The 27,924-nt window shown below is 37.2% G+C and overlaps 1 protein-coding gene across 4 annotated transcripts; it reads left to right on the forward strand.

The window, feature by feature from the left end:
- slc41a1 (solute carrier family 41 member 1) lies at positions 1-27,912 on the forward strand. Of its 4 annotated transcripts, none has more exons than XM_084100471.1 (12): positions 1-228; positions 2,148-2,346; positions 2,423-2,895; positions 7,407-7,514; positions 17,454-17,525; positions 18,379-18,523; positions 20,435-20,581; positions 23,090-23,237; positions 23,409-23,488; positions 23,600-23,734; positions 23,880-24,028; positions 25,062-27,912. In XM_084100471.1, exons 3-12 carry the CDS (start codon positions 2,431-2,433, stop codon positions 25,245-25,247), a joined length of 1,635 nt encoding a protein of 544 aa, XP_083956597.1. In that variant the 5' UTR covers positions 1-228; positions 2,148-2,346; positions 2,423-2,430; the 3' UTR covers positions 25,248-27,912. The 4 variants fall into 4 exon arrangements, with proteins under 4 accessions (XP_083956597.1, XP_083956598.1, XP_083956595.1 ...); XM_084100472.1 differs by having other exon boundaries at positions 26-240; positions 2,181-2,346; XM_084100469.1 differs by having other exon boundaries at positions 55-228; positions 2,181-2,346.
- Positions 27,913-27,924: the final 12 nt, after the last annotated feature.

Here is a 27,924-nt window from a genome sequence, read left to right on the forward strand (position 1 = left end):
AGGATTCGAAATTTTCGTCAGCGTCGCCCGCCTGGCGACTTCCTCCTGTCATATAGATGCGCAGGAACGAGCGCGTGTCAAATGGAACAATGTAACGGATCGGAGTTGACAGCCTCAGTCGAGAGGTTACTGATTAATCACGGTCCGGCTCCATAACCATAGATAAGGGCAGAGTTCCGCCTGAGTGACAGGAGAATGACAGCAGGTCCGCAGTGTCTTCAATCCAAGGTAGGACCAGAGGTGATTCATTTACCTGCGTTTTTAATACCACATTGTTACCTGATATGACACATAATATCTGTTTAATTGTAGTTTGTTATTTATTATGCTCCGTTGACGTTATATGCGAACACTGCACAAGCTCCATTCTAATAATGTGTTTAAAAGCCATAAATCACACGTGATTAAAAAAGTATCTGGCACGAACTGTCTAATATACATTAGTTGTGTAAAATATTTAAAACTATCAAATTGTATCGTTTATACACCAATATATATATATATATATATATATATATATATATATATATATATATATATATATATTATTTTAACATTTAAAGATTTCAATTAGAAAATAAAGTTGTTGTTTTTTACCCTAGCAGAAGTTCCACAAAGAACTTTATTCAATAGTTTATCTTCAGAAAGTCATCTAAACGTCAGATCACCAATCGTATGATGTAAAGTATTTTTAGAGAACTGAAAGAACTTATAATTCAAACGAAACCGCATAGTAGCGCAATAACCTTATAGACCCAAAATGGGGGTTTAATTGGGTTCTTGCTTAACTTTTAAGTGCTCAATAGAACCACAGAAGAACCTTTATTCGTGCCAGATACTTTTACACAAGTTTTCACTGTTTAGCCCTGAAAAACAGCAACTGTTTTTGCCACTTTGTTCCAGTTGGTATAAAGTGTAGAATAAGTCTTACATGAATGGAATAAACGTTCTTTACTGAAGGATATACGTGTGAAGTAGCACCGAGCCGTGTTAATTTACGTCGTCCCATGCTGCGCTGGATTTGATCGGACTACTAAGTAGGGATTTTGTTTCAGTGCGGAGGTAATGAGCAAATTGTTGTTGGCTCGTATACTCCCTTCTTTCTGCCGTCCCGAAAAGACGTTTATGGGTGCGTGTTTCTCTCAAGAATCGCCCAGAATGTTTTGTCATGACTCATGTTTAAAAGTATATCACGTCATAGTCAGTTTATGAACTTTTTACGTCTGGCGGAAAGTGAGTCCCGTCATACTTGCCTTGACGTGTTTGTAATGAAACTGCATAGCGAAGCCGTTTTGATTGCTATCTATCTATCTATCTATCTATCTATCTATCTATCTATCTATCTATCTATCTATCTATCTATCTGTCTACCTGTCTGTCTGTCTATCTGTCTGTCTGTCTATCTGTCTGTCTGTCTGTCTGTCTGTCTCTACATCCATCCATCCATCCATCCATCTATCTATCTATCTGTCTACCTGTCTGTCTGTCTATCTCTCTGTCTGTCTCTACATCCGTCCGTCCGTCTGTCTGTCTCTATATTGTGAAGTTTTCATCATGTTATAATGTGGAAAATATTTCATTATTTGTAATGTGCAATTTCTTTAGGGGGTTTACATTTTTTAGCTTGGTTTTATTAAGTCATTCAATTCAAAGTAGAAAAAAGGTCTTCACTCACACTTAATTTAAAATTAAGGCAGCAGTTAAACTTAAGTTTATAATTTAGTAGGTTGATATAGCTGCAGTATATCTATCTGAAATTCTGATCCAAACAGATCTGTTCTCGTTAAAAAAGTTATAATAGGTGTCATTCCCTTTGGCAGGTGACAAGTCGACCTTATCAGACTCAGCCATTTCAATGAGTTGTAACAGTACCCTGGCTCCAGAGACCTTTAAATACATTTCAAAAAGCATTTTACCACGTGGTGTAAAGTGAGACGCCTCCAGCCCTCCAACTGCCCAATGCTGGTTGGAAAGTTATATAGATGCCTTCAGGTGCCTTCAAGAGACACACGCATCGGACGTTCATTAGGACCCTCAGAACCCATTTTTCTCGTTCATTTTTGTGACATTTTGCACTTACGGGACATCAGCTTTGTCCCTTTTGTGAAGAATAACTCACTTGGATTCTTTCTTTTTTTTGCACACAGGCTAACATGCGGCTTTCTGTTGTTGTCTTAAAGGAAAATTTGCTTTGAATGGGGAACATAATTTGCATGCTACCCAAGTTCAGGCAGGATCTTACACAAACCTGGAGACGGGGAACGCACCTGCCTCTCTTCCTCGACCTGTAGACTCATTCATCAGCACCAGCCGTCTTTAATGGGATAAACTATCTCCAGAGATCAGGTGAACGGCTGATCTAAACTTAAGTAAGACCTTCAAGCTTCTTAATTTCTTCTTAATTGACACTTTTCATCCTAAGGCCTCCGCATGGTACTCTGGTCGAAAGATCAAGACAAACTGTCCGACATGTCCACCGGGACGGAAAGGATAGAGATGAAGAAGGAGGGGGCGCCGCCGGCATACCACCACTCTAATGGGTCCGTCCATCCGGTAATACTACCCGACAACCCCGAGGAGGTGCCGCAGACTCCCGGGGAGTACGAACTCACAGAGGTGACCTCCTTACCGGACCGCGGTGACCAGGAGAACGAGCGGCCGGACATGGTGGTCCTCGACTGTCGGGCCAACGCGAAGGGCCAGAGGGAAGAGGACGCACTCCTGGAGAACGCCAGCCAAAGCAATGAGAGTGATGACACTAGTACGGACCAAAGCCCGGTGCCACCGGCTCCACTGAAGGAAACGTCCTTCTCCATTGGACTCCAGGTTTTGTTCCCTTTCCTGCTGGCAGGGTTTGGGACAGTTGCAGCTGGCATGGTTCTGGACATTGTTCAGGTGAGTAAAACCGAATTTCCTTGTGTTTAGTGTAAATGTTGGAGATAAAACAAAACATTTCAAATAATTAAAAAAGATTCTGGAGGAAAATATGTGGAAAAAATTCCAGTATTTGGAATATTATGAGAACATTTTGTTCTGGAATATATTTATTTTTTATCCAAAAAGACTTTTCAGTATTGTTGATCTTGTTTATTGAAAAGAAGCACCACACCAAAGCCTGACATGTACAGTACAAATGTCAGAAGTAAAACTAAATTGGCACACATTCTGAGGTTTTGCATGCTTGTGATGCCATTGACAGAAAGCCCATCAGTCAGAGTTTTTCAAATGAGCATGTGCTACGCTCTTCAGATGCTGGTTGCTTGCATCAGGCTCTTTCCTAATAAGCAGTGAGCATGTGCTGCTCCATTCTAAGGGGTTCCCTTGTCCTCAACAGCACGTGGAAGGGAGTAATGGTGTTGATTTTTATTTAGAGGATGTGTAAGGTCTATAAATAATGGAAATCTACATAGGGTCTATTTTCCAACAGTGATACATTGCCACGGGATGGATGGATGGATAGATAGATAGATAGATAGATAGATAGATAGATAGATAGATAGATAGATAGATAGATAGATAGATAGATAGATAGATAGATAGATTAATAGATTGATTGATTTCCAGTAGACTTAATGCAATCATGTATGTGCGTGTGTTACGTTTGGCCTGTTTAAAAATAAGCACATCTCGGCTGACAGGTTGAATAGTTTTTTTAAGGTCAGTCTAATAAAGATAAAGTCAATAAGTTAAGTGTCTTATTGGCAGTCATATCACTTTCACATTTAGCTCAAACCTTTTTTTCTCTTGGCTTCTCTAATTCCACAGTGCTGTACCGTATCTGTACTACCTACTGAAAATGCATTACTCTACAGATAGACATATGACTTCCTGTTGTACCCTGGGTACTAGATGCAAGAACGGATAACCATGTGTTTTTTGTTTTTTCAAAAACAAAAAAGTCTCTGAAGAGGTGTCTTGTTCCATGTAATACTTACATAATTTCCTCAGTTTCCTCAGTGAACGATAGAAATCACATTTGAAATCCAAAGAGTGATTGTTTATTACTTATTGTTGTTTTCTGAGGAAAGGGTGTAGACCTGTGGATTGCCGTAAATACATTTTATAACCAGTTGTGTGGAAGAGAGTTCACTAGGTGTTGTTGACGTACAGTATTTATGAGGTTTTAGCTCCACACCCTTTGTAGTCTTAACCAGCGTGGAAACTTGTTTTTCAGCCGACTTGGTGATTTTGCCTTTTAGCTTGCTGATGTGGAATGTATTGTGTTAGAAAACCTCTTGTCAGACCTGTTTGTGCTGAAGTTTGAATGTGAAAAACTATTTTTACCACAAGGAGGATAGACTAAACATTAAGGCCTTACAGGAAGCCAGTTAGGGTTTACCACATTCATCGTCATCGCATCTTGACAGATTTCAATGCAGACAGACAAGCCTAATGTCCTGTCCTAACCCTCCGTGTGCTGAGATCTTATTGTAAGTTTCTGTGTTGTTCAATTTAATGTTTGATCACATGCTTGGCTTCTATTATTCACGAGTGCAGTTGACTGATTTCTTGTGCAAACAGCAAGTTTTGTGTCAGACGTCCTGTGGAGTAACTGTGGTCAGAAATTGTCCCTCTTTTCTCTCCTAGTGTCTCAAAGATCAAACTAGTGACTCGTTCTGTTTGCAAACACACATAAATCACCTATTTTCCTTGAACAATTAACTTGTAAGATTTGATGTGATTATTTAGTGGCGTTGCCAAGGTTAGTGTCAATATTACTTTGGATTTAGTGTAGGAGTGCCTAATCCTGTTGGAGATCTACCGTCCTGCAGAGTTCAGTTCCAACCGGACAACCCTGGTTTACAGTGGTTTCAATCCCTGTAATATTTATCTTTATTTATCAATGATGTGTAGTTCGTCCCAAATTGTTGGCAGTGTTATTAAATGCTAGGTATTTAGGTATTTATTAATATTTAGACTAGCTTTTATTTTTATATTTTCAAGTTTAGACTTTGTTACGTTCTTGTTTCCGGAAGTCAGTCGCTAGTTCCACCGTCTCAGTGACATCACGCACATCGTTAAAGACGTCAAGCGATAATTGGTCGGGAAGAAACGTGTAGTCTGAGGTGTTTCTTGTCCACGACATGACAAGAATTTAGGAGTCAAAATCGCATAATCTGACACAGTGACTATGGTAACAGACAAAAATATTATGTAGTCTTCTGAACCTGGCATTAACATTTTTACCTGATGGACAAAAAACCTTGGAAAAATGTCCCATAGACTTAAATTGAAGGACTTTAGCCATATCTAGATCTGTTCATAGCTTGTTTTGTTTTCAGTAAGTAAGCAACCCCTCGTTGCAACCATTAAGATCTCAATAGAAGCCGCATAGAAAAACTAACAAGCAAAATTGTTAATGAACAATGGTTAAGCACTAATCACATTTTCCAGACAATTTCCAGATTATTAAAGGGATAGTTTACCCAAAAATTTAAATTATTTTACTTCCACAGAACATAAAAGAAGATATTTTGAAAAATGTCTCAGTATATTTCCATACAGTGAAAGTCAGTGGACTTTAAAATATCTTCTTTTGTGTGACACTCTTAAAAATAAAGATTTTTATTGGCATCATAAAGATCCATTAACATCCATGGAACCTTTCCATTACACCAAAGGTTCTTCATAGTGGAAAAGGGATTTTTTTAAATGGTTCTCTTAAGAACTGTCCACTGTAAGGTTCACTGGGAACCAGAGTTGTTGTGAAAAACCCTATAAGCTGCTGTACTATTGACAAGTTTATCTTGCAAATCTTAGCATGCACATAGATCACTGCAGGTTCACCGATGTTAAACACACCCCAGGTTGGTAGTGTGTCTTCAGAATTCCTCTGTGACCTTATACTCTGAGCCTTGGAGACCAAGGTGCTGGAACCGAGGAGCGTTGCCAGCCAACATTACACAATCCTGCAATCCGAGCCCCCCCTCCGGTTGCATGCCTGCACTGCTGTGCGTCAAGTTCGCAGAACCCTGGGAGGCACATGGAGGCATTAGCCAGGACTGCTCTGTTCCCTGAAGACAACATCGTTCTGGGGGAGGGAGATAGACAGAGTAGAGGAGGTTCAGTCAAAGGGAACCGAAGACAAAGTGGCTGGGCGCCAGCTCCCAATTGATGTTCGTCCTTTTTTAAAAGTGGCCCCTGCACTGCCAAAGACTCAAGGAAAAAGAAACGGCCATTAAAACCCGCCTACTGGAAGCTGCACCGCTCAAACTCCTTAACTACTGCTTTTTGCTGCTATTTGTAGGAGATTTTGTGTTGTTGTGTGTTATGTTTACCGTTCACTTTTTCTCTAACGTTACGTTAGCAGTGCCCGCCACACTTTCTCACTCTTTCCATGTGCTGACAAGATGCTGCTAGAATTGATTTAGCTAGTCAGTGTCAGGCCTGTAATTGCCGTGCACCAGTGGGAATGGGTCTAAAGATAAGCACTCCTTCTATGTATCGATCTATACTGCATGCTGCTGCATTGCATCGAAGGCACTGCAGCCTAATGGAATAAAAACAGCCTGCCAGTTACCAGAGTCATCAACTTGGTCAGACATCTCAAGTCGGGTGCTTGGAAGAGGTTCAAATGGACGGAGGCGTCAATAGACCTGAAATTGGCCTGAGTTTAACATTGGCAGATGATAAGATCAGTGTTATCAGAGCTTTTCCCCTTGGAAACGTTGTTATAAATGGAAAAGTGTGTTTGTTTTTTAGTGTTTAATCTCACATGCATGATTTCATGGTTGCTCTTTCGTAGCTCAGGAGATATATTTGAGTTTTCTGTATAAACTTTGTCTACATTTTTTCCTAAAATTCCTTACAAAAATAGAAATGGACACAAACAAGTCGATTGCTGACATACAGTTAAAATGCAGAGCTATAGCATGTGAATTAGTTAATATTAGGCAATAATATCATATAACTATTAGTGCTGTCAAATCAATTAATTGATTAATCACATCTAACATTTACACAAACACACACGCACATTACTGTATATATATATATAATCCTGTATATTACAAACTTTTATGTTAAATGCGATTAATCATGATTCATCAGTTTGACAGCACTAATAACTATTATTTTTCTGGCAGGATCACGATCCACAATCTTATTACAAATCTTTTTCATGTTTGATCATTGATTATCATGATTATTTAGCAAGATCTGATTTTTCTATTTAAAAATTATAGCCCTACAAGTTAAAACATAAAAGTAAAAAGACCAACAGGATATTTATATTGAGATCTTTTGGTATATTGGCTGATAGGAGAACATTGTGAGATATTGTTGAGAAGATCACAAACATGGGATCACTGGGTCTTTAGTTCCAACATGGCTTACAGAATATCTCTAGTTGTTGTTAGGCTTTAATGTTTAGTGATTATAGCTAAAATGCTTCTCTTTCTCAATAGCATTGGACGGTATTCACAGAGGTGACTGAAGTCTTTATCCTGGTGCCTGCTCTCCTGGGCCTGAAAGGGAACCTGGAGATGACCCTTGCGTCCAGACTGTCTACCGCGGTAAGTCTTTTAATATTGAACACATTAGATTTCCAATGGGCATGATTGAACCATTTTTTGTTTAAAAATAGAATAACAGATAAATGTTGATAAAACAGAATAAAAATAAGACTCTGACAGGAATACTGATCAAAAAACTGTATGTACTCCAGCATATTTATTGACTCGTATCACTGAGATGTCAAAATATGGACTTAAATACCATCTCGTCAGAATTTCATGACGCAATTTCACCTGCGTGGTTTTCCTTTGTCTGGATGGTGACTAATGTTTACTTCAGCCTTTGTGCAGCTTTCAGAGGTGTGTTTGAGTTTCATGTAACCTCAGATGGAATCATTCCTCAGGAATCAGGAGGAATCAATCCTGCTGCTGTAGAAACTACACTTATATTTTCATTTGAAGGAAAATATTGGTCGTAACAGGGGTTAGATAAAGAGCCGTTGACTGAAATATAGTTTGAGGGCAATTGCATTTAGGAAGGATTGGTGAGTGGAGGTGTTAAAGTGATCATCAGGTGATAAAAATGTCTTACACTTTTAACTTGCCTTACAAAAAACTCATCTCTATGACACTGTGTTGAAACATTTGCTGTGGGGTTGCCAGGGCTTTTTGGATTCTTACTATGTTGTTGCTTACTTAGGAACTACCAAAAACACCCCAAAAACTACAGAATAATGGCCTGGCGATGAGTTTTGTATAGACAAACAACACTTACATTTTACACTTAGACTACCTTTCAAAAGTTTGGGATAAGATAAGTATGAGACATTAATTCTTTTATTCAAAAAGGATGCATTAAATTGATCAAAAGTAACAGTAAATACATTTATAATGTTACAAAATATTTCTATTTCAAATAAATGCTGTTCTTTTGAACTTTCTAAGAATCCTGAAACAATGTATCATGGTTTTCACAATAATATAAAGCAGTAGAACTGTTTTCAACATTGATAATAATAAATGTTTCTTGAGCAGCAAATCAGCATATTAGAATGATTTCTGAAGGATCATGTGACACTAAAGACTGGAGTAATGATGCTGAAAATTCAGCTTTGTCGTCATGATAATAAAAATATTTGAAAATGTATTAAAATAGAAAATTTCACAATATTACTGTTCAAATGAATGCAGCTTCGGTGAGCACAAAGTCTTTTTCCAAAAACATTACAAAATCTTACCAACCCCAAACTTTTGAATGAGTGTAAAATTTCTTAGTTTGTTTACTTGCGTTTGAATGTACATATGTCTGTAAGCAGCAACAATGTGAGGTCAGTTATCCACTATTAAACGTTTTCACAAAGCTTCATTGTCCTTCACTGAAGTATGTTAAAAGTAGGGTAATAACTTGGGCTGTCTGCCCCATTCTCTCAGAGCTTAATGGGACATCATGCAGGACACTATGGTCAAATTAACATCATTTTAATCCTGTTAAGCACATGACCGTACACTTCCCCTAGTTACTCCTACACTCGATGTGTCTCGGCTAGACTCGGATATGCCAGGTTTGTGGTTCATAGCCAGACATTCTTTTGGGCTGTGGTTCCTGAGATCCTGCCACAAGATTACATGTTTAATCAGAACACAGCCCACGTTTGCTGGTTACATCTTGGAGCAGTGTTTGCACGCTGTGGATGACATTGTTTTTCATTACGAGAGCAAGCAAGATAATAAGCCATCCCAAAATTACATTTTTCATCATTTACTCACTTTCAAGTCATATTGTTATATTAAGAAAAATAGGAATGTCATGGGAGTAAGTAAACAACGTGAAATTGCCTGGGTTAACTAATTCTTTAAATCCTGATTAAATACCTGTACTTGTTAAACACTTTAAATTAGGTGCAAACCCTCACTCAGAAAAACTGATTCACGAGCAACAGAAAGCGTCGACCCCGCAGTCCTGAGGTCGCCTGTGTGCTGTTAATCTACAGTAAGTGCTTCGCTGCTTTATGCTGTTTCTCAGAGCCCACTGCTAATTATCAGCAGATTAACAGCACTGTTGCTTTTTAATGCTCTTACAGCACTTCAGAAAAGATTGAATTCCTTTCATAGCATGAATTAGAACCACATGACCCCATGTAATGGTTTATCAAATTTTCTGTCCTGTGTCAATGTATTTCCTATTCCAGCAGGAATTTGGGATGGGAGATATCAATGGGCGTGTTTTTTTAGTTTTTTTTAAATAGCTATGATTTGATACTTGCTATTTTGCTACATTCTTACGCTACTGAGCATTTCATTGAACAAAGCTTAAGAGACAATATAATGTCATCAATATTTTTGGCCCATTTTCTGGAAGACAAACACTGTACTTTTTAAATGTGTATATCTGCTAAATTATTTTAAGTTTAAGTATATAGAATTTAATACTTTTATTCAGCAAGCATGCATCAAATTGATCCAAAGTGAAAGTAAAGACAAATAAAATAAAACTGTTCTATTGAACTTTCTGTACAAATATGCATCATGGTTTTCATAAAAATATTAAGTAGCATAACTGTTTTTTAACATTGATTATAATAAGATTATTAATCATGTTTCTTGTGCAGCAGATTCACATATTAGAATGATTTCTGAAGATTTAATAATATTAATACATATATAAGAATATATCACAATATTAATGTTTTTACTATATTTTTTATTTGAAAAAATGCAGCCTTTATGTGCATGAAAAAATCGGTTGTGCATGTATATACTTTTACCGATTCAGTCATTTCATGACGGTATGCTGGGTAGGGTGAAGTTTGACGGTGAGCTTGTCTGGTACGTTTCCCATCAAACGAGGTGTAAAACAAGGCTGTGTATTAGCGCCTACACTGTTTGGTATTTACTTCTCCTATGTATTCAAAAGAGCATATGAAGACCTGGACAACAATACTGGTGTCTCCCTATTGTCACGTAACGATGGAAATTTCTTCAATCTGTCTCGTTTCAAAGCTAAAACCAAGACCCAGCAATGTGTTGTGCGTGAACTACTCTACGCCAATGAGGATGCTTTATGCGCCTCATCTCCGGATCAGCCTCAAATCCTGATAGATCGATTTGCCGAATCATGTAACAGATTTGGACTCGCCATTAGTCTGAAAAAGACTGTTGCAATGTCACAGGCCCTTGACCCTCATACATTCACAATCAATGAGACCCCCCTTGAAAGAAGTTGAGAAGTTCACCTATTTGGGCTCTACAATGACTCGAAATGCAACACTTGATCTCGAATTGGGTACCATTTGGTACTGGTACTTGGTAACCTGGGAAGACAAGATGACAAACGAGGAACTCTTTAAGATTGCTAATTCAGGACCTCTATCATCAAGGCTCAAATTCATTCGTCTCAGATGGGCAGGACATGTAAACAGAATGCCACCATCCCGCATCCCTCACTCTATCCTCCATGGCGTTCTGAAAGAGGGAATTCGTCACACTGGTAGACCAAAGCTTCGCCCTAAAGATGTACTCAAACGAGATCTTGTAAACTTTGGCATACAACCTGAATCCTGGACCGGGATCAGTGGAGGGCTCGACTTCACAAAGGAAGACAACTAGACCACGCCAACAACCTTCAAAAGTGGACTAATGTGACCCAAGCATTGTCATTCATGACAGATGCATGCCAACATGTATAGTTGAGAGAGGACAGAAAACGAGTAAAATGAGGAAACGGTCAATAAGTATGAGCACCATGGCTCAATAAATATGGCACAGCTTTACTTTAAAGTGAACGATTAACCTGGTTTGATATTTAATGAAAGTTCTTGAAAAATTTTAAAGCTCATTTTTAAATTTAATTTAAATATTCCTTTTACCAGAAAGAGACTGTTGCTTTATGTGAAATTGAATGTAAACCGCTGACTTTTTGTGTGTAAAAAAAAAACGTGATTTTGTTTCTGATTCTAGCTATTTTAAAATCTCAGGTAGTTTATTATACAATGATAGTGTTGTTTGTGTTTGTGTCATTCCACAATGCCTGGAAGCTGACTAACCGCATGCTATACAGTGTTCCAGTTATATTAAGTCAGAGGGTGTTAGCTCTTTATCCTATTAAATATTACATCCCGTAAACCCTGTGCTCGCTTGACAAAATGTTAATGTTAACTTTCCACAGTACAAAGTCATTTTATCTGAGTTTCTGGACAAAAACCGAACTAAACTCTACGTGTCTCCATTCGCTGCCTCTGCCAGAGGTTCCTCCTATGTTTGCTTCAGAATTGCGTGGTTTATTGGCTTGTAGGAATGTACCGCCACCATGTTTTGTAGAATGATTTGCGTAGAGCTTATCGTCATCACTTGGACCCTCACTTATCAGTGAGTGGCAGGCTGTTGAAGGAATAGTTTACTGAGAAATGAAAATGTTGTCATTTACTTATACCACAAATCATCCCAGTCTTGTATTATTTATTTTTTCTGTAAAGCACAAAAGGATATTGGGCACCATCAAATTATCATAAAAGTATGATTTGTGTGAATTATTTCAAGTCTCCTGAAGTTATAAGATAGTTTTGTGTGAGGAAAGAGGTCTTTCCCTCTGGCGAAGCCCGTTATTCATATTCAGATAATTATTATTTATGAATCTTTTATTATGGTTCACAAAACCAGTCTGAATTATTCACTTATGAATCATACTGATCCGTTTCTTATTTTTGTCTCTTTTCATTGTAATTCCCTGGACCAGCACATTGTTTTGTGTTCAGTGGAATAAATTAAGTCATAAGGGAGAGTAAACAATGACAGTGTTTTAATTTTTGGGTGAACTATTTACATCGGCAGTGGAAGTAGCCGAGCCAGCTCTGTTTTTACCCCTTCGTGTGTGTGTGTGTGTGTGTGTGTGTGTGTGTGTGTGTGTGTGTGTGTGTGTGTGTGTCAGGACGCACTGCGGAACAATCAGCATGATCGCCGGAGTAGGGTCACCTCAGAGAGTAGCAGGCGGTTGGCATCGACTCAAGAGTTCCTTCCTTTTGCCTCATGGAGCCCCTGTGTGCACACACACACACGCGCACACACACATACATGCATGCATTCACTTCACTTAAACCTAGGCTACAACCCCATTAACGGCCTCTCCTGCCTGCTTTTTCCTTCATCCTGTTGCACAGGATATTTGTAATATAGTAGTGTTGCTAATTTACTGTTATTGTAGTTTGAGCCAGAACAGAAATCAGACTGATGGAAAATAGAAAGAATTTATGTTTTACTGCCTGATAAACACTGACCGTGAACGAACAACAATGATTTATAGACACGCAGAATCAAGTATTGAGGCTTTTAGTGGCCATTTTATTACTATAGGTCACACAAACCCTGAACCCTAAGAATTTAACTCTGGCATGTAAGTCACCCCACCTCAAATTGTGAAGCTTATTGAGTAGAGATGTGCTATTATTTTTCTATTATTTTCTATTATTATTAAGACATCACATTTGTGATTTCTGTCTGTTGGGCAATCAAACATCTCAAAAATAGTAGTTATATTGCACACAAAAAATAATAATAATTCTGTTTAGTCAGTGTCCTATAATAAGATCAATTCATTTGAAAATTATTATTATTATTATTAATTTAATATACTAGAATGTAACAAATATTTATTTATTTAACTGAATATAGTGAGGTCTATGCAAAAAAACAGTATACAAAAATCCAGTGTTTTGTCTTGTTTTCCAGTAAAAAAAAAAAAAATATATATATATATATATATATATATATACAGTATATATATAAAATGCATTTTTAACTCTTTCCCTGCCAGCGTTTAATAAAAAAAAAAGTTGTCAGCCAACACCAGCAATTTTTGATCATTTTCACAAAATGTTCATGGCCCCCAGAATATTTTGTAGTATGAATCTGAATGTACTATCAAAATAAAGAACAGAGCCTCTGCTTTTAAACAACAACAACAAAAAAACACATTTTAGTCTAGCTTCATTTTTTTTTTTAATCAACACTTTAATGTAGGTAAAGTTTCATTGAAAAAAGCTACATTTTGAACAAAAAGCTGAGAAAATCACGTATTTGTCAAAGACTATTCAGAACGATGATCAAACGGACGGAGGAGATCAGGTCCATCAACACCTCAAAGCTTTACAGTCCTGTGCCTCTTCATGGGTTCGACATTTCGTTTGGTAACGTTAGGCATTTTTATATGCAGTTTGATGATTGCGGTAGCTTACATGTGCGTAAGCAATGCTTCTATCTCTTGTTTCTGCTACTTCGCTTGTTTTTGGATCCAGAGATTCTGTACTATATAACAGTGAAAACATGGAAAGCTGGAAAATTCCATCAGTGACTATAGAAAACAGGCAAAAAAGGTTGCAATTTTGCCTTAAATTGAAGGATTGACTCGAGTGGTGAGCTGTTTTGGGCCTGGAAGTAACCATCCAGAACAGCCTAAAGCATTCTCATACTAACGTGTGAAAAACCATTTAAAACACCTTAACAATGGCAAAAGAAACGTACTGATTCGGGCAACAACCGACAACATCCTTGCATTGTTTCAGCGGCTTTTGTACTGGCAAGGAGCACTCGTGTTTTCTTGTTTTGGTGGGGTTTTTTTTATTTAGATGTTAAAAATCTGGTTTATTTTGTCATGCAGTGTGTAATTGAGTTTTTTAAAGCAGTGAAGTGCTGGAGTTCACAGGAAGCTCAGAAGTGCTACAGCTCTTTTGAAGCATAATGAAAGGCTACAGTGAGGTGCACTGAATGTCTAAAAGAGACTGCTGGGCTGTCGGCCTCTGTGAATGCATTCTGCACACGTACTTGGGCTATTCTACTTCCTGTCTCATTTAGGAAAGAGAACTGGTTCCTTCACATTTGTGTGTTGGGCTGCTGTACTAGATTTGCATTTTAGAAATTGCCTGCCAAGCTGTACTTTTTCAGACATTTTACAGTGTTGATGTATTTCCAATTGAAATAGGAAGTTGGGGCAGAACACATCAAAGGGGTTGTCCTTTTTCAATTGAAATACCATATTATACCATATCTGTATTAATTCTGTGCGTAGTATGCAAATTTCAGTAGGCATGGAATAGCCAGATAACCCTACGTTTTGCTCAATGTACTGTATCTATTATATTCCACTATGCAATGTGCTTGAATTCATCTTTCATTCCAAATGAACAAATTAACCTGTTTTTTTTAGAGTTAAGACATTTTTACACACAATTGTATCATAAAAGGAAATATATTATGTTTTATACAGTGTGTGTGTGTGTATGTATGTATGTATGTATGTATATATATATATATATATATATATATATATATATATATACATATACATACACTAGGGATGGGACGGTATGAAAACTTTATATCACGATTATAGTGACCAAAATTATCGCGATTATCAATATTATCACGGTTTTGTTAAAACGAGATGAAAGTGTTCAAAAAGAGTTGATGCTCACACTGAAGACATTTCAACAAGTTTTATATTTGAAAATCAACAAACAACTAATAAAACAAGCAGCTCTATGCACTTTTTAAAGCAAGATTCTATTATGTGGCTTTTTCTTCCTTATAATGACGGTCGTCAATAGCAACGCATTATAACACTGTGCACATCCATTGTAACGGCCGCCTAGTGTTAAGTAGTGTTCATGACATGAATGTTGATGTGCCTTTAAGATAACTTCTTCTATGGCGTACGTTATTGTATGCATGCTGTTTTTATGTGAGCGCGCACGCACAATGCTCGCGCAAAGAGGAAGATGACCGCTCTACTTGCTGACCGTTGTTTTATAATGTGTTTACTTCCACTTTGATTTGTAGCGTGTTTTAGAGCGTTTTCTTTTCCCTTTTAACATTCGCTCTTCGACATGTATGTGAAGAGTGTGCTTAACTGAGAGAAAACATCTATAAAAGTCTTGTGGAACTACCAGTTCATTTGCACTGTCTTGTATTCTTCATCTGGGCAGACTTCAAACTCTCTGACGTTACAACATGTATCACAACGGACGCGATCTCTCGTTTCATTCAGATAGCCTACAACTTGCCGTCTTGCGTCTTTTTAATTGTATTGGAAATTAAATCAGAGTTGATTTATTGTTTACAGAGTTTGATAATATTGTTGTGATCATCTTGTCTGAACGATTGTTTTGTACACTGAACATAATGGATTTATAAACAGGTAAGATTTAAAACATTAATCTCAATTCAATGTCCCCGTAATTATGTGGTAAAACAAAATCGGTGTAATGTATAATGAATATAAATTAGTATCAATTAAATGGAACTTGAACTTGTTCGTTCTTGGCTCAAAGCCACTTGCTGCAAACTTTTCTTTACGGGAGCTTCACGTTTATTTCAAGTGATTGATATAATAAAATAGTTCAACTTAAAACAACATTTTATGCCCAATTATTTCCCAGACGTAGTTTTGGTATTGAGGTCAAAGTTAACTTGCCTTGCGTTCGCTATAGCCTACAACAGTGGTGGTCACACAAGACGACTCGGCAGATCTGAAGTTTCGTGCATGTTCTGCTGACAGGGTGACCATCCTCGATTAAGTTTCCCTCAGGACTTTTGTTAAAGCCAAAATATGACCACACCTCAGAACTGGTTCTCTTAAAAGGCTGAAAAATCTCCCGAGCACGGTCACTGCCTTCCGCAATTCCTTCTTGAATAATAATAATAAAAAACTTTGCGCGCTGTGCCTGCATCAGACTGTTGCTGGCTGAACAGGATCTAAAATCGCGATAATCAAACACGGTTTTAATGATAATTAAATTTTAAACGATATTACTAACCGTCAGTACATTTTATCGTGGTTTATAGTAAAACCGGTAATCGTCCCATCCCTAACATACACACACATCATAATTTTGTATATATCATCTTGTATATATATATATATTCAAAATGATAAATGGACTGATTTGTAATAAGGTCATGTGATTACTTGGTAGGGAGTAAGTAGTAAGCTAGAATTTATTGCAATAGCCCATAACTTGTATGCTATTACTGTACATGCTGGTTTTCAGATGGTTTTACTAGGATTTATGTCAAATGATATGAGGTTTTTACCCAGCTGAGTGGGTCCAGGTTGGGAAAGACCCTCTTTAGGGCCGGGGCCACTTGACATTAGTGTCTGCACTGAGAGAGATGAGATAAGTAGGGAGAGGAGGATGAGATGCATCTGTCCGGCTCATAAAACCCTCTTTTGTCTTGTAAACTGACCACTGTTTGTTCTTGTGGAAACTGGGTCCAAGGCGACTGAGCACCAGCAAAATGTACATTTCCTGCAATGTATGTTTCATTGTTTCGTTTTCATGGAAACATCACAGTTTAATGAGGATGGTATCAGCACTATTCGTTTTTTTGTGGTCCTTAAAGACAGTGATTCATGTATTTCATGTGAGTGAAACAGAATATCCAGTGGGAAAGAATGTAGGAAGGGGCTTTGTTTTATCCGATGGGATCTGATTGGATCATGAAATGTTTAACAATGATATTATTAGTGGTGCTTGCGAAGGCTTTTGTTCTGAACCCGTAACCCAAAGTATTCAGCTTGCGCTACGAACATGAATGATTCCTTGAATCATGCAGCTTTTCTAAGCGATAAGATATTAATTTTCTTTTCCTGGCGGATGAAAATGATTTACATTGAAGAAATATCCAGATTCTGAAAAAATTTAGGCCAGCTTCTTTAGAAAATGTAAATGAAAAATCTAGTTGGTTAATAGTTATTCAGTTGTTTTCAGAGGCAGATAAAGTTATTGCATTTTGATACAAAATTATGTAAATGTTTTTTTGTTTTTTTAGAAAGTTAACTTTAGGTCAGATTTTTGGCATGTTGAATCTGATTGCAAAAATAAAACGGCATTTGAACTCTTAAGCGAGATTAGTGCTGCAGACTCGCTCAGAGGAACGTGCAGTGGTTAAACTATAATGGGAACATTTGTAAATGGACTTCCTGTGTTCTCTCTTTCCCCGTCTCACCAGGCTAATATTGGACAAATGGATACCGCCAAGGATATGTGGAAAATGATCATGGGAAACCTCGCACTAATTCAGGTTGGAGACCTTCTAAAAATATCAATCCTGTTTGTCTAATGTACATGCCAAAGGCTTTGTTCAGACAAACAGTGAAAATCTGATTATTTGCCATATCTGACTATGAAATAAGCACATGAAATCCAATGTTTACCTACTAGATCCACATCCAAATTTGGTTTAAAATTAGTTATACATTTTTTTAACGTGTCTTAGTCTTGATATTGTTTTTCATATGCAACATCATCAGTGTTATTTTAGTATTATTTAAATCCTATTATAGTATTTATTAATATTTTCAGTTAGCTTTTCTTTTCATTTTAATTTTAGTTTAAGTTTTAGTAATTGTAGTACTTCAACTTCATCTAATTTATTTCAGTTTCCAATGTTCTAATATTTCCATTTAATTTTATTTCAGCTTTATTTAAATGACCAAAAATGATCATTAGTTAACAATAACAATACTGAACGTCATAGTATTGACTGAAGCTGTCCAAAAACATATTTTCTCAATTTGTCCTTTTACTGTACATGTTGTGAATATTGAATGAATGAACAAGTCAGTGATTTCAGAAGAAACAGATCAGATTTGTCAGTCCTAAAGATTTGTTCGATTTTTGCACAGAATGAGCAAAGCCAGAGTCACATGTCATGTGAGGTTTGACGTTTCCAGATTGCACGCTCGACTAAACAATTATGTAATGATTGGGTGAGCTTTTTCTTGGAAATTACCCTAAAATCCAATAATGGCATGTGTACACTAATGATGAAAGAGATCAAAGTGAACTTGACATGAACGGGACAGAAGACTTTGAACCTCGGGAATGATGGCCAAAAGAGGTGTCTGAGTTCATGGTGTCCTTCCTGCTTTCAGGTTCAGGCCACTGTGGTCGGCTTCCTGGCTTCCATCGCTGCAGTCATTTTTGGCTGGATTCCAGAGGGTAATTTTAACATGGGTCATGCCGTCCTGCTCTGTGCCAGCAGTGTGGCCACCGCATTCATCGCTTCTTTGCTGCTAGGTGAGAGGTTGAGTCATCTACTGTACCTCTGAGTTGAGGAACCTGACACTGTGTAGTTTAATTTGTGTGTGGGGTAACATCCCGGGAAGCATCAAATGTTTTTACAACGTTGCAGTTAGATGGCTTCTCAGTGCAGCACGTTAAATACATTTTAAGAGAAAATAAATAAAATAAGCAAGATATGATGTGCTGTGTATGTATTAAGATGACCAACAACAAATTATTTTAGTTGCAAATGTGTCTGTTTTAATTATTTATGATAAAAACACAATGTTTAGAAATGTAGAAATACATACCTGGTATATTTTCTTTAAGTAGCTTTAACACTTTTATATATATTTACTACAAAAACAAAATCCGATCATAATGCCACATTTGTGGGATATTTTGTTTACATTAAAAAAAAAATAGATTTTGCATTTTTTTGCATGTTCATAAAAAATATGGGATATACAGTAAGTAATAAAGCAAAACTTATAATTAAGTCATGTTAAAAGGATAGTTTACCCTAAAATGAAAATTAAGTGATCATTTACTCACCCTGGTGTTGCTCTTATGTCGTATGCAGACCTCAAAAGGAAATGTCCCTTTCACGCTCGTCCATATAATGGCAATGAATAGCGACCAGCATCAAGCTTTTAAAACAACATGCAAAAGCATCACAGAATGATCCCATGTGACACACGTCATATTTTCCAAGTGTTCTAGGGGTATACGATTGGGTTTGGAGAAAAACAAACCAAAATTGAATGTATCATTTAACAAAATTCTTGACCTTGGCCATTGGTCTTCTGTGTTCGTGAGACTCTATTAGCACCACAGTTCACTCCGTTTCACCCAGAAAAAGTTTTGAGGAATCAAGATTAATAAAAAAGCCTAGAAATCCCAAAAAAGTATTTGTGTACTTCCTTAACTGTGTTAAATATCTCCAGACCTGATGACGGTCAGAATGAAAGTTGACAGATGTGAACGCGATAACTTCTTGTTGCGGCGAACACAACGGATATAGAAAGTACATGGATAGTATTTCATGCCATGTCTTGGTTTCTCACAACTTGTGTGTTTTTCTGGGTGACACAGAGTGAACTGCGGCGCTCAAAGAGTCGCACGAACACACACTCGAGCACAGAAGACCAACGGCCAAGCTCAGGATTCACATTTAATAATACATTCAATATTGGTTCGTTTTTCATCAAATCTTGCTTGGAACACTTGGAATATAGGACACATGTCGAATGGGAACATTCTGTGATACTTTTGTGTCTTTTTTAAAAAGCTTGATGTCGGTCGCTATTCACTGCCATTATATGGACGAGCGCAAGTGGGATATTTTTTGAAAATTCTCCTTTTTAAATTCAATTCAAATTCAGAAAACTTTATTATCTATCAACCAGTGATAGAAATTTGTCTTTGGTTAAAAGGCTCACATATACACAATACAATCACACACATCACAAAACACAATAAATACAATAAAAATACCGTACAAATGGTATCACAAGATTAAAAGGGTCAGTAACGATGGAGACCGCTTTCCTCTTTACTGCACAGTTGTAGAGGAAAGCAGTCTCCATCGTGTTTCGTGTTCCGAAAAAGAAAGAAGGGCATTAGAACAACACCAGGGTGAGTAAATGATGACTTAATGTATAGCTTAAAACATAATGACAATGTTTTCACATCTAAAAAGAAATGTACTAGCTGAGGTGAGTAACAGCTAATGCTTGTTTTTGAACCTGGAAAGCAGCTCTGAGGTCTCATTTCAACACTAGCATGGAAATATATCCTCCAAACAGGAGGTATCAAAAACTAAGAATGCCTGGTCTCCATTGTTTGGGATTGACACAATCTCCTGTGTTAATTCCACCATTTCAACACTAACTTGACAAATCTTTCCTCTCCTCTTCTGGCCAGGTCTTATCATGATCGGGGTTATCATTGCATCCAGGAAGGTTGGCATCAACCCAGACAACGTGGCTACCCCCATTGCTGCCAGCCTTGGTGACCTGATCACCCTGGCCCTGTTGGCTGGCATCAGCACGGGCCTGTATAAGGAACTCGGTGAGTGAATGCCGCAGTTCTTTGGCTGAGCTCTTCGGGAACACTGCCGTAATCGGATATCTACAGTCAGTGCATTTTGTGATCCAAGTGCAGGCAGATATATGAGCAAGCACCCTAAATTTGCAGATTCACATGCATTCTAGCATATAACTTATGAACCCTGTGCCCTAGAAACGTAATTCTCGTTCCTCTCGTTTTCTCGGACCAAGTCGAGTTCAATGGAGGTTTATGGATCTATCTTGGCAACTGAAAATAAACTAACTGAAGATAACATCAAAACTCATTATCTTCATTAATTAGCCACATTGTGCCACTTTCTTTGCTTTGCAGAGGAATTTCCACAGTCAGGGAGGAAATGGCATCTCAACACTTGCTTAGTGGTTTAAAAATAACACAATTTCCTTTACCTTTTAATAAAAATGTTCAATAAAACCAGCATTTTTCATGAAATAATCATAATTCAATTTTAAAGTTGTTTCATGTACATTGAAACCACAGTGTATTGAAACCACATTAATATGGCTACCCTGACATTTTGCAGGTTAACAGCCATAACCCGACTTTAATTAACACCTATCATTGTAGACAAACTTTAGTATTGCAGTGTTAGTTTTCCTTTGCGTAGTTGAAAACCACAAGCTCTTACTTTCTCAGTTTGAAGAGGTGGTTTCAGGTTTATTTGTCACTTACGCATCTATGCTGAGGAAGTGAAATGTGCTTTCTGCAAGCTTTCAGTCTGTGCTCCTACTCATTCACAATAATATAAGACACATGCTTTTAATGAATGTTAAACTAGAGCACAGATATATTACAGTAATGTAAAGCTAAAAATCCCGAAGAAAGAGTGCAGTTATAATATAAGAGTAAGCATAAGTTTGTGTATATGCTTATATACAGTATGCACATAAGCATTATATTTATATTTACACTACCGTTTAAAAGTTTGGGGTTAAGATTTTTTTTAAATGAAATTAATACTTTTATTCATCAAGGATGCATTCAATTGATTTAAATTGATCAAAAGTGACAGTAAAGACTTTTGAATTATTCCAAAACAATTTTATTTCAAATAAATGCTGTTTTTTTTATCTTTCTATTCAAGAATCCTGAAAGTTTATCATGGTTTCCACAATATTAAATATTAACACTAATAATCATTACAAACGATCCTTCAGAAATCACAGGAATAAATTACATTGTAAAATCTACTCAAATAGAACACGGAACAGTTTATCAAGACTTCTGATGAGGGTTATCGTGATTTTTGTGTACTTTTGATTCTCATGAGTAATATGTTTAAACAGTCATCATGCTGAGTCACATTAGAGCGTAGCGGGGCATGTTGGGGCTTGTGCTTCACAGGTTTCTGAGGTGCACTGAGGGTGTCTTTAATCTCAGAGTGCTTGCTTCATATACACATTAGTCTCTGCAGTCTTTCCCTTTATACCCATAAAGCGTCAACACTCTCTAAGTGGGAGGACATTTTCTCATTTCGATTGCGAAGAAACGACACAAGAACACATCTATTGTTAGTTCAGCTTTTTTGTGGCAACACCTTGGTGTTTTGATGATGTGTGGTGAACCGTACTGAAGTGAGAATGTGCAAATGGAAACATTATGGTAAAGAATGATTGCATGTTTATGTCTTATCAAACCTCACAAGACCAAACCGTCTGGATGTAAACATTTAAAACTGCCAAAGTGAAAACAGTAGGTCAACCAAGCATTCATCTTACTCAACTTCTTCACTATCTTGCTGCAAAGTTACAACCAAAAGAATGTTGTGTTATTGTGATTTCTAAACCAACTTCGGTTTTGAAACTGTCTGAACTGGTGTTGAATTCCGAAGTATTGCATTAAACATGTTGATCATGACAGTTCAATCTGAAGAATGTAGATTATTATTTTATCATGGCTTCAACTTGAATCAACATAATAATAAATAATAAATAATAAAATGTATAGTTTTAAATGTACTGTTTGTTAGACCTATTTTTAATTTATGAATAATCTTTAATTTTTGCATCCCTCAAGTTTCAAAAGACATTTAGGCATTCAATCAATTAATTTAATCTAAAATAAAAGTTTTTGTGTATATAATATATGTGTGTATATGTATTATTATATTAATATATATATATATTATACATGTATGTGTACACACATATAATATATAAACAAAAACCTTCATGTTAGATGCGTTTAATAGTGATTCATCAATTTGAAAGCACTATATATATTAGGGATGCACGATATATCGGCCACCATATCGGTATCGGCCGATATATGTACATTTTTAATGTTATCGTTATCAGCCTTTTTAATAGTGAAACTTTTGTTTTTGTGATCAGCCTCTCAAAAATTATATAAACTTTGGATTTAGATTTATCGGCCAATATATCAGTCAAATATAAAGAATTGTATATATATATATATATATATATATATATATATGTATAAATGTATTCAATTTAGCTAACTTTAAATTAATTACATTTTTCCTCACAGAATTCAATGATTATGCCAACCCGATGGTTTGTGCCTTCTTTGTCGCCCTGACGCCCATCTGGGTACTAATCGCCCGGCGGATACCGTCCACCCGAGAAGTGCTGTACTCCGGGTGGGAGCCTGTCATTATCGCCATGGCTATCAGCAGGTAGGAAAACACTGATTAAGATAAAGATGCTCATTTCCTCATTCCTCTTTATGATGGATGGATTACTCACTTGCGGCTGACAGCGATATGTCAATCATTTATCTGACACCATAGCTGCAGTACCTTTGTGTCGTTAAAATTAGATTTATTCTCTTTGTGCTTTTGAAACAGTGTTGGAGGCCTCATTCTGGATAAGACGGTATCTAACCCCAACTTTGCTGGAATGGCGGTTTTCACGCCCGTCATCAACGGTAAGACTCCTTATCAACTCCTTATCAAATCGTGTCAGTGTTTCTGACGGTTGTTCCCTCACTGTCACACCGGAGATCATTGCTTACGCTGTTTGTTTTGCCCTGCTGCAGGAGTGGGCGGCAATCTGGTGGCGGTACAAGCCAGTCGAATCTCCACCTACCTGCACATGAACGCCCTGCCCTTAGCAGATCCAAACCCAACCCCCATAAAATGCCCTACTCCCTGGAGCTCGTTCCTTGGGTCAGGTGAGTGAAGAGATATGGCACACTCATCAGACCTATTATTAGCAAAGACGTAATCAGTAAATATTGATAGAAGCGTACTTTCCTGTATTGTGTCTTAATTCGTTTGGTCATGCGAAGACTAGCTCAACTTTTACTCTCTCTCCAGGTGTCAACTCCCGATCTGCCAGAGTGCTTTTCTTCCTGGTCGCTCCTGGTCATCTGGTCTTCCTGTACACCATTAACTCAATGCAGGGTGGACACACCTCTCTCACCTACGTCTTCATTGCTTTTTACCTGGCCGCTGCTCTGCTCCAGGTATACCTGAGCATCTACTGTATTCCTCATTACAAGGATATTTGAGGTTTAAACGGAATGTTATGTTGTTTCTTTTTTTTCCTCCTACGTTTGCCATAAAACGCGCTGTTCGTAGTCATCCAGGTTGAAATGCTGACTAAAAACAAGGAGGTTTTTTAGGTTTTCCGCCGCGCGTTCTCTCTATATTTACGATTCTTTAGCCTTTAGCCGCTGCCTACAACTCGCTGGATCCTTCGCTGGAAACCAAATATAACACTCCCGCTAAACATTTACTCTTTGAATTCTTGCACCCGGGAACAATACAAGTCGACACCATTAAGACTAAAAGTTTGCTAAGAAGTATTTCCTACTAAAGCAAGGCGGTATTTGACTGGTCAAGGGTATCCATAGCACTGATGGGAGTGGCTTTGGACAGCAACAAGCCCAGTGCATTATGGGTGTTAAAGTTTTCCTACCTATTTGGCAAAAGTGAAGCCTTTTTTCTTTGTTTTCTCTAGTCAGGTAGCACTGATTTCAAAAACGTTTTCGCCTTTCTTCTGCATATACGGGCAAGTTTCACTGAAAGCCAGCGGTGAAGTAGATGAATGAATAACATTAACCTTATTTTAAGACTTTTACAATATTTGTGCATTGTGACATTAAATTCTATTCTATTACTATAATGCGCAACAAATACACTACTAAACAAAAGGATGGGGTCACTGTTAAGAAATTAATACTTTTATTCAGCAAGGACACTTTAAAGTGATCAAAAGTGACAGTAAAGACATTTACAGATTTAATTAAAATTTCTATTTTGAATAAAAGTTGTTCTTAAAGAATCCTGAATAAAATAAGCAGCAAATTAGATTGATTTCTGAAGAATCATGCGACACTGTGATTCAAAGCTGAATATTCAGCATCATTAAAAATGCGTTAAAATTGTTTTATGCAAAATAAAATATCTTTATATCAAGCATCAGCCTTGAAATGTTGGGCATTTCCCTGGTGATTTCCATCATGCCACACTGACACATTCTGTCTTTCCGTCTAGGTTCTGATCCTGCTGTACCTTGCAGACTGGATGGTTAACTGGATGTGGAGTCGAGGGATGGATCCCGACAACTTCTCCATTCCCTACTTGACCGCCCTGGGAGACCTGCTGGGGACGGGCTTCCTGGCTCTGTGTTTCCACATCCTGTGGCTAATTGGAGATCGGGACACAGATGTGGGTGATTGATCCACGCTGCTTCCTTTGACTCTGTCCAAGCAACACAAATGTCTTTATTTATAATGCCACATAGAGAAATAATATCTATATTGTTATGGCTACTATGTCTACCATGATTATATTGATGACATTATTGCTTTAGTATTGATTTGTAATTTCGTTGTTGTTTAGCTACTGGGAGAACAACAATCCTCATTATTTTTCAATGGGGATGTTCGGCCCAATTTTACGGCCAGTCGCGTTGGCTGCATGTAAAGATGACATCGACCTAAACTTGAAATATTTCACGAGAGGCAAATGAACATAGAATGCTTAATCACCAAGTGCTACAAAATGGTTTAGTTATATAAAATGGTGTGTTTTGAGGGCAGCACTCACAGCCTTTGCTTACTAAAGACAAAAAAAATATTTTGGACCATCACATACAGTAAATGACCTGAATATCTATTTCAGGCTAGAGATTGAAAGGGTTACCTGGTCTTAATAGAGGAGACTGAATCTCAAAAGGGACCTTATTTACGAGAAAAACAAATTTTAAGAATTTTTGCACATCTCAGCATTTCCAACCAGCTTTTCTTCTTTATGCAGTATCCCAAAATTCACATAAAAATAGGTGAATGGAAACATAGTCAAGCTTTACATAACATCTACAGAAATTAACCAGAGTTTCCATGATTTTTAGTTAAATGTGCTCACAGTGTTCAAAATTAATTGGAAATTATTCTTATGTAGCTGAAAAGGAATAGGCATTTGCAAAGCATTTTAGCTGCCCTTTTCCTTTAAAAAAAAAAAAGAAAAAAAAAAAGGCTAAATTATCCAGTAATGGGATTTAAAAAAATGCAAAGCCTTAAACTCTAGTCGAAAAACGCTCATCACAGTCAACTAAAAAATACAATAGGTTTTAACACAAAGCTTAGCTAAGGGTCAATTGGTGAATTAAATTACTCGAAAGGAAAAGCACCTGCTCATTGGCAAGAAACATGAAACGCTTTGCCTTAAAAGCCTTTTTACAATACGATCGAACAATTTCTGTATAATTATGCAAAAATAATTAAAAGGGCTATTTTGCTGTACCACTGCATGCTAGCTGAAGAAGTGCTTTTGTAACCGGTTCCCGAATGTGATTTTGAAGTAATGCTTTATTAAAATCCCTGAAAGAGTTTCTTTCATGCTGGAAGAGGAGAGAGATTATTTCATTTCGAATGTTATTTTGTGAGATTAATGCCACTCAGAAACACTTGAAAGGCGAATAGGATGGCTAGCAGCTAAACCGTACCTTGTTTCTCGGCCATAAAAAGTCTCTAATCAGTAGTTGCCAGTAGGCTAATGTATACTTTACTAGCCAGGCCTTATAAGCAACTGACCTCCAGTTATCGACAATATGTTTAACTCTAATGTTAGCCTCCCATTGCTAAAGGGCTGTGTAGAAACATCGCTCCATTTGCTAGTAAATCTCACCAGTTCGCGCACATCGTCAGCAAAATGGATTATTTGGGACGGGCACATAACACTAAAAATGCGTTGTTTGTAACGATATCTTGAACGTATCCATATTTGTTTTAACTGTAACTTGTCAGTTTGTGTCAAACACTTTGGTTTCTGCCCTAAAATGTCTGTTTTTAACTTTGCAAGGACGAATTGTAGTGTTTAATGTCACAATAGATCACTGTGCACAAGATGTACTGTAATGTCAGACGTTGCCACAAGAGGTCGCGCTTGTGCAGGGAGAGCATGCAGCTGCAAAATGTGTCATATGCACATGTTTATAGTACCACAAATATGCATTCAAACATCACAAACATTTTTGTGCAACTGATCCGGTGCTGCCATTGTACCATGACAGCTCTCTATAGTTGTGAATATTTCTTCAGGGGACGGGAGGCTTTGTTTATTTATTTCTATAGATGTGACAAAGCTATTTGTAAATAATATATTTATTCTATAAATGTTTATTTTTCATTTTGTTGCATTTTTTCTTTGCATTGGACCAGTAGAGATGTTTACTGTACATTTATCAGTAATTTTTTTTTTTTTTTTTTTTTTGGTAAACTTTAACAAATATATCAAAGTTTGGTGCCTAATATCCAGCAAAACCTCACACTCGATCTGGTTCGGTGATTGAGCATAATATGCCTTAACAAATCACAAGCAAGGCTCAACACGTAGGTTTTTATAGGTCTTCTGATTTGTTTTTTGTATATGAGCTTTTTTAATTCATGTTACATTTTCATAATGTATTCATTTGATTTGTGTGCACAAATCATCCCATCCGTTGTGTTCTTCCAGGGCAGATGTATTGGTGGTCACTCATCCAAAGCAAAGCCACTGAGATCCCCATGAGATTTAGAGTGAATTAATATTTGCTTGAGGGTTGTCTAATCTGTCACATATACTATTCCCTCTCTTATTGACCTAATATAGCTTTCTACAAGAAAACATAACCTTCCCTGAGTTAAACTGAGCTTGAGAGTCAGATCCCAGCCCCTTCGAGCAAGACCAGAGCAAACTTACCAGGTTATCCAAGCGTGTACAGCTAGGAATGGTAACTGGTTTTCCGAATCCTATGATTTCTTCCCCATCAGTTCTGCCCCTGCTGCTTCAATCTGACACTGTCAAGTGGACTTAACAGAGGTACTTGTAAATTGCTGGAAATAAAAGATTATATTATTTCGTACGACTGCCCTGT

The sequence above is a fragment of the Abramis brama genome (genome assembly GCF_963993115.1).
Source record: "Abramis brama genome assembly, chromosome: 23".
Classification (NCBI taxonomy): Eukaryota; Metazoa; Chordata; class Actinopteri; order Cypriniformes; family Leuciscidae; genus Abramis; species Abramis brama.

Coding starts and splice junctions, on each gene's coding strand:
- slc41a1 (XM_084100471.1), top strand. CDS start 2,431: ATGGTACTCTGGTCGAAAGATCAAGACAAACTGTCCGACATGTCCACC. Junction 17,526..18,378: donor GAAACCTCGCACTAATTCAG/GTTGGAGACCTT, acceptor TCCTGCTTTCAG/GTTCAGGCCACTGTGGTCGG. Junction 20,582..23,089: donor GGGCCTGTATAAGGAACTCG/GTGAGTGAATGC, acceptor TTTTCCTCACAG/AATTCAATGATTATGCCAAC.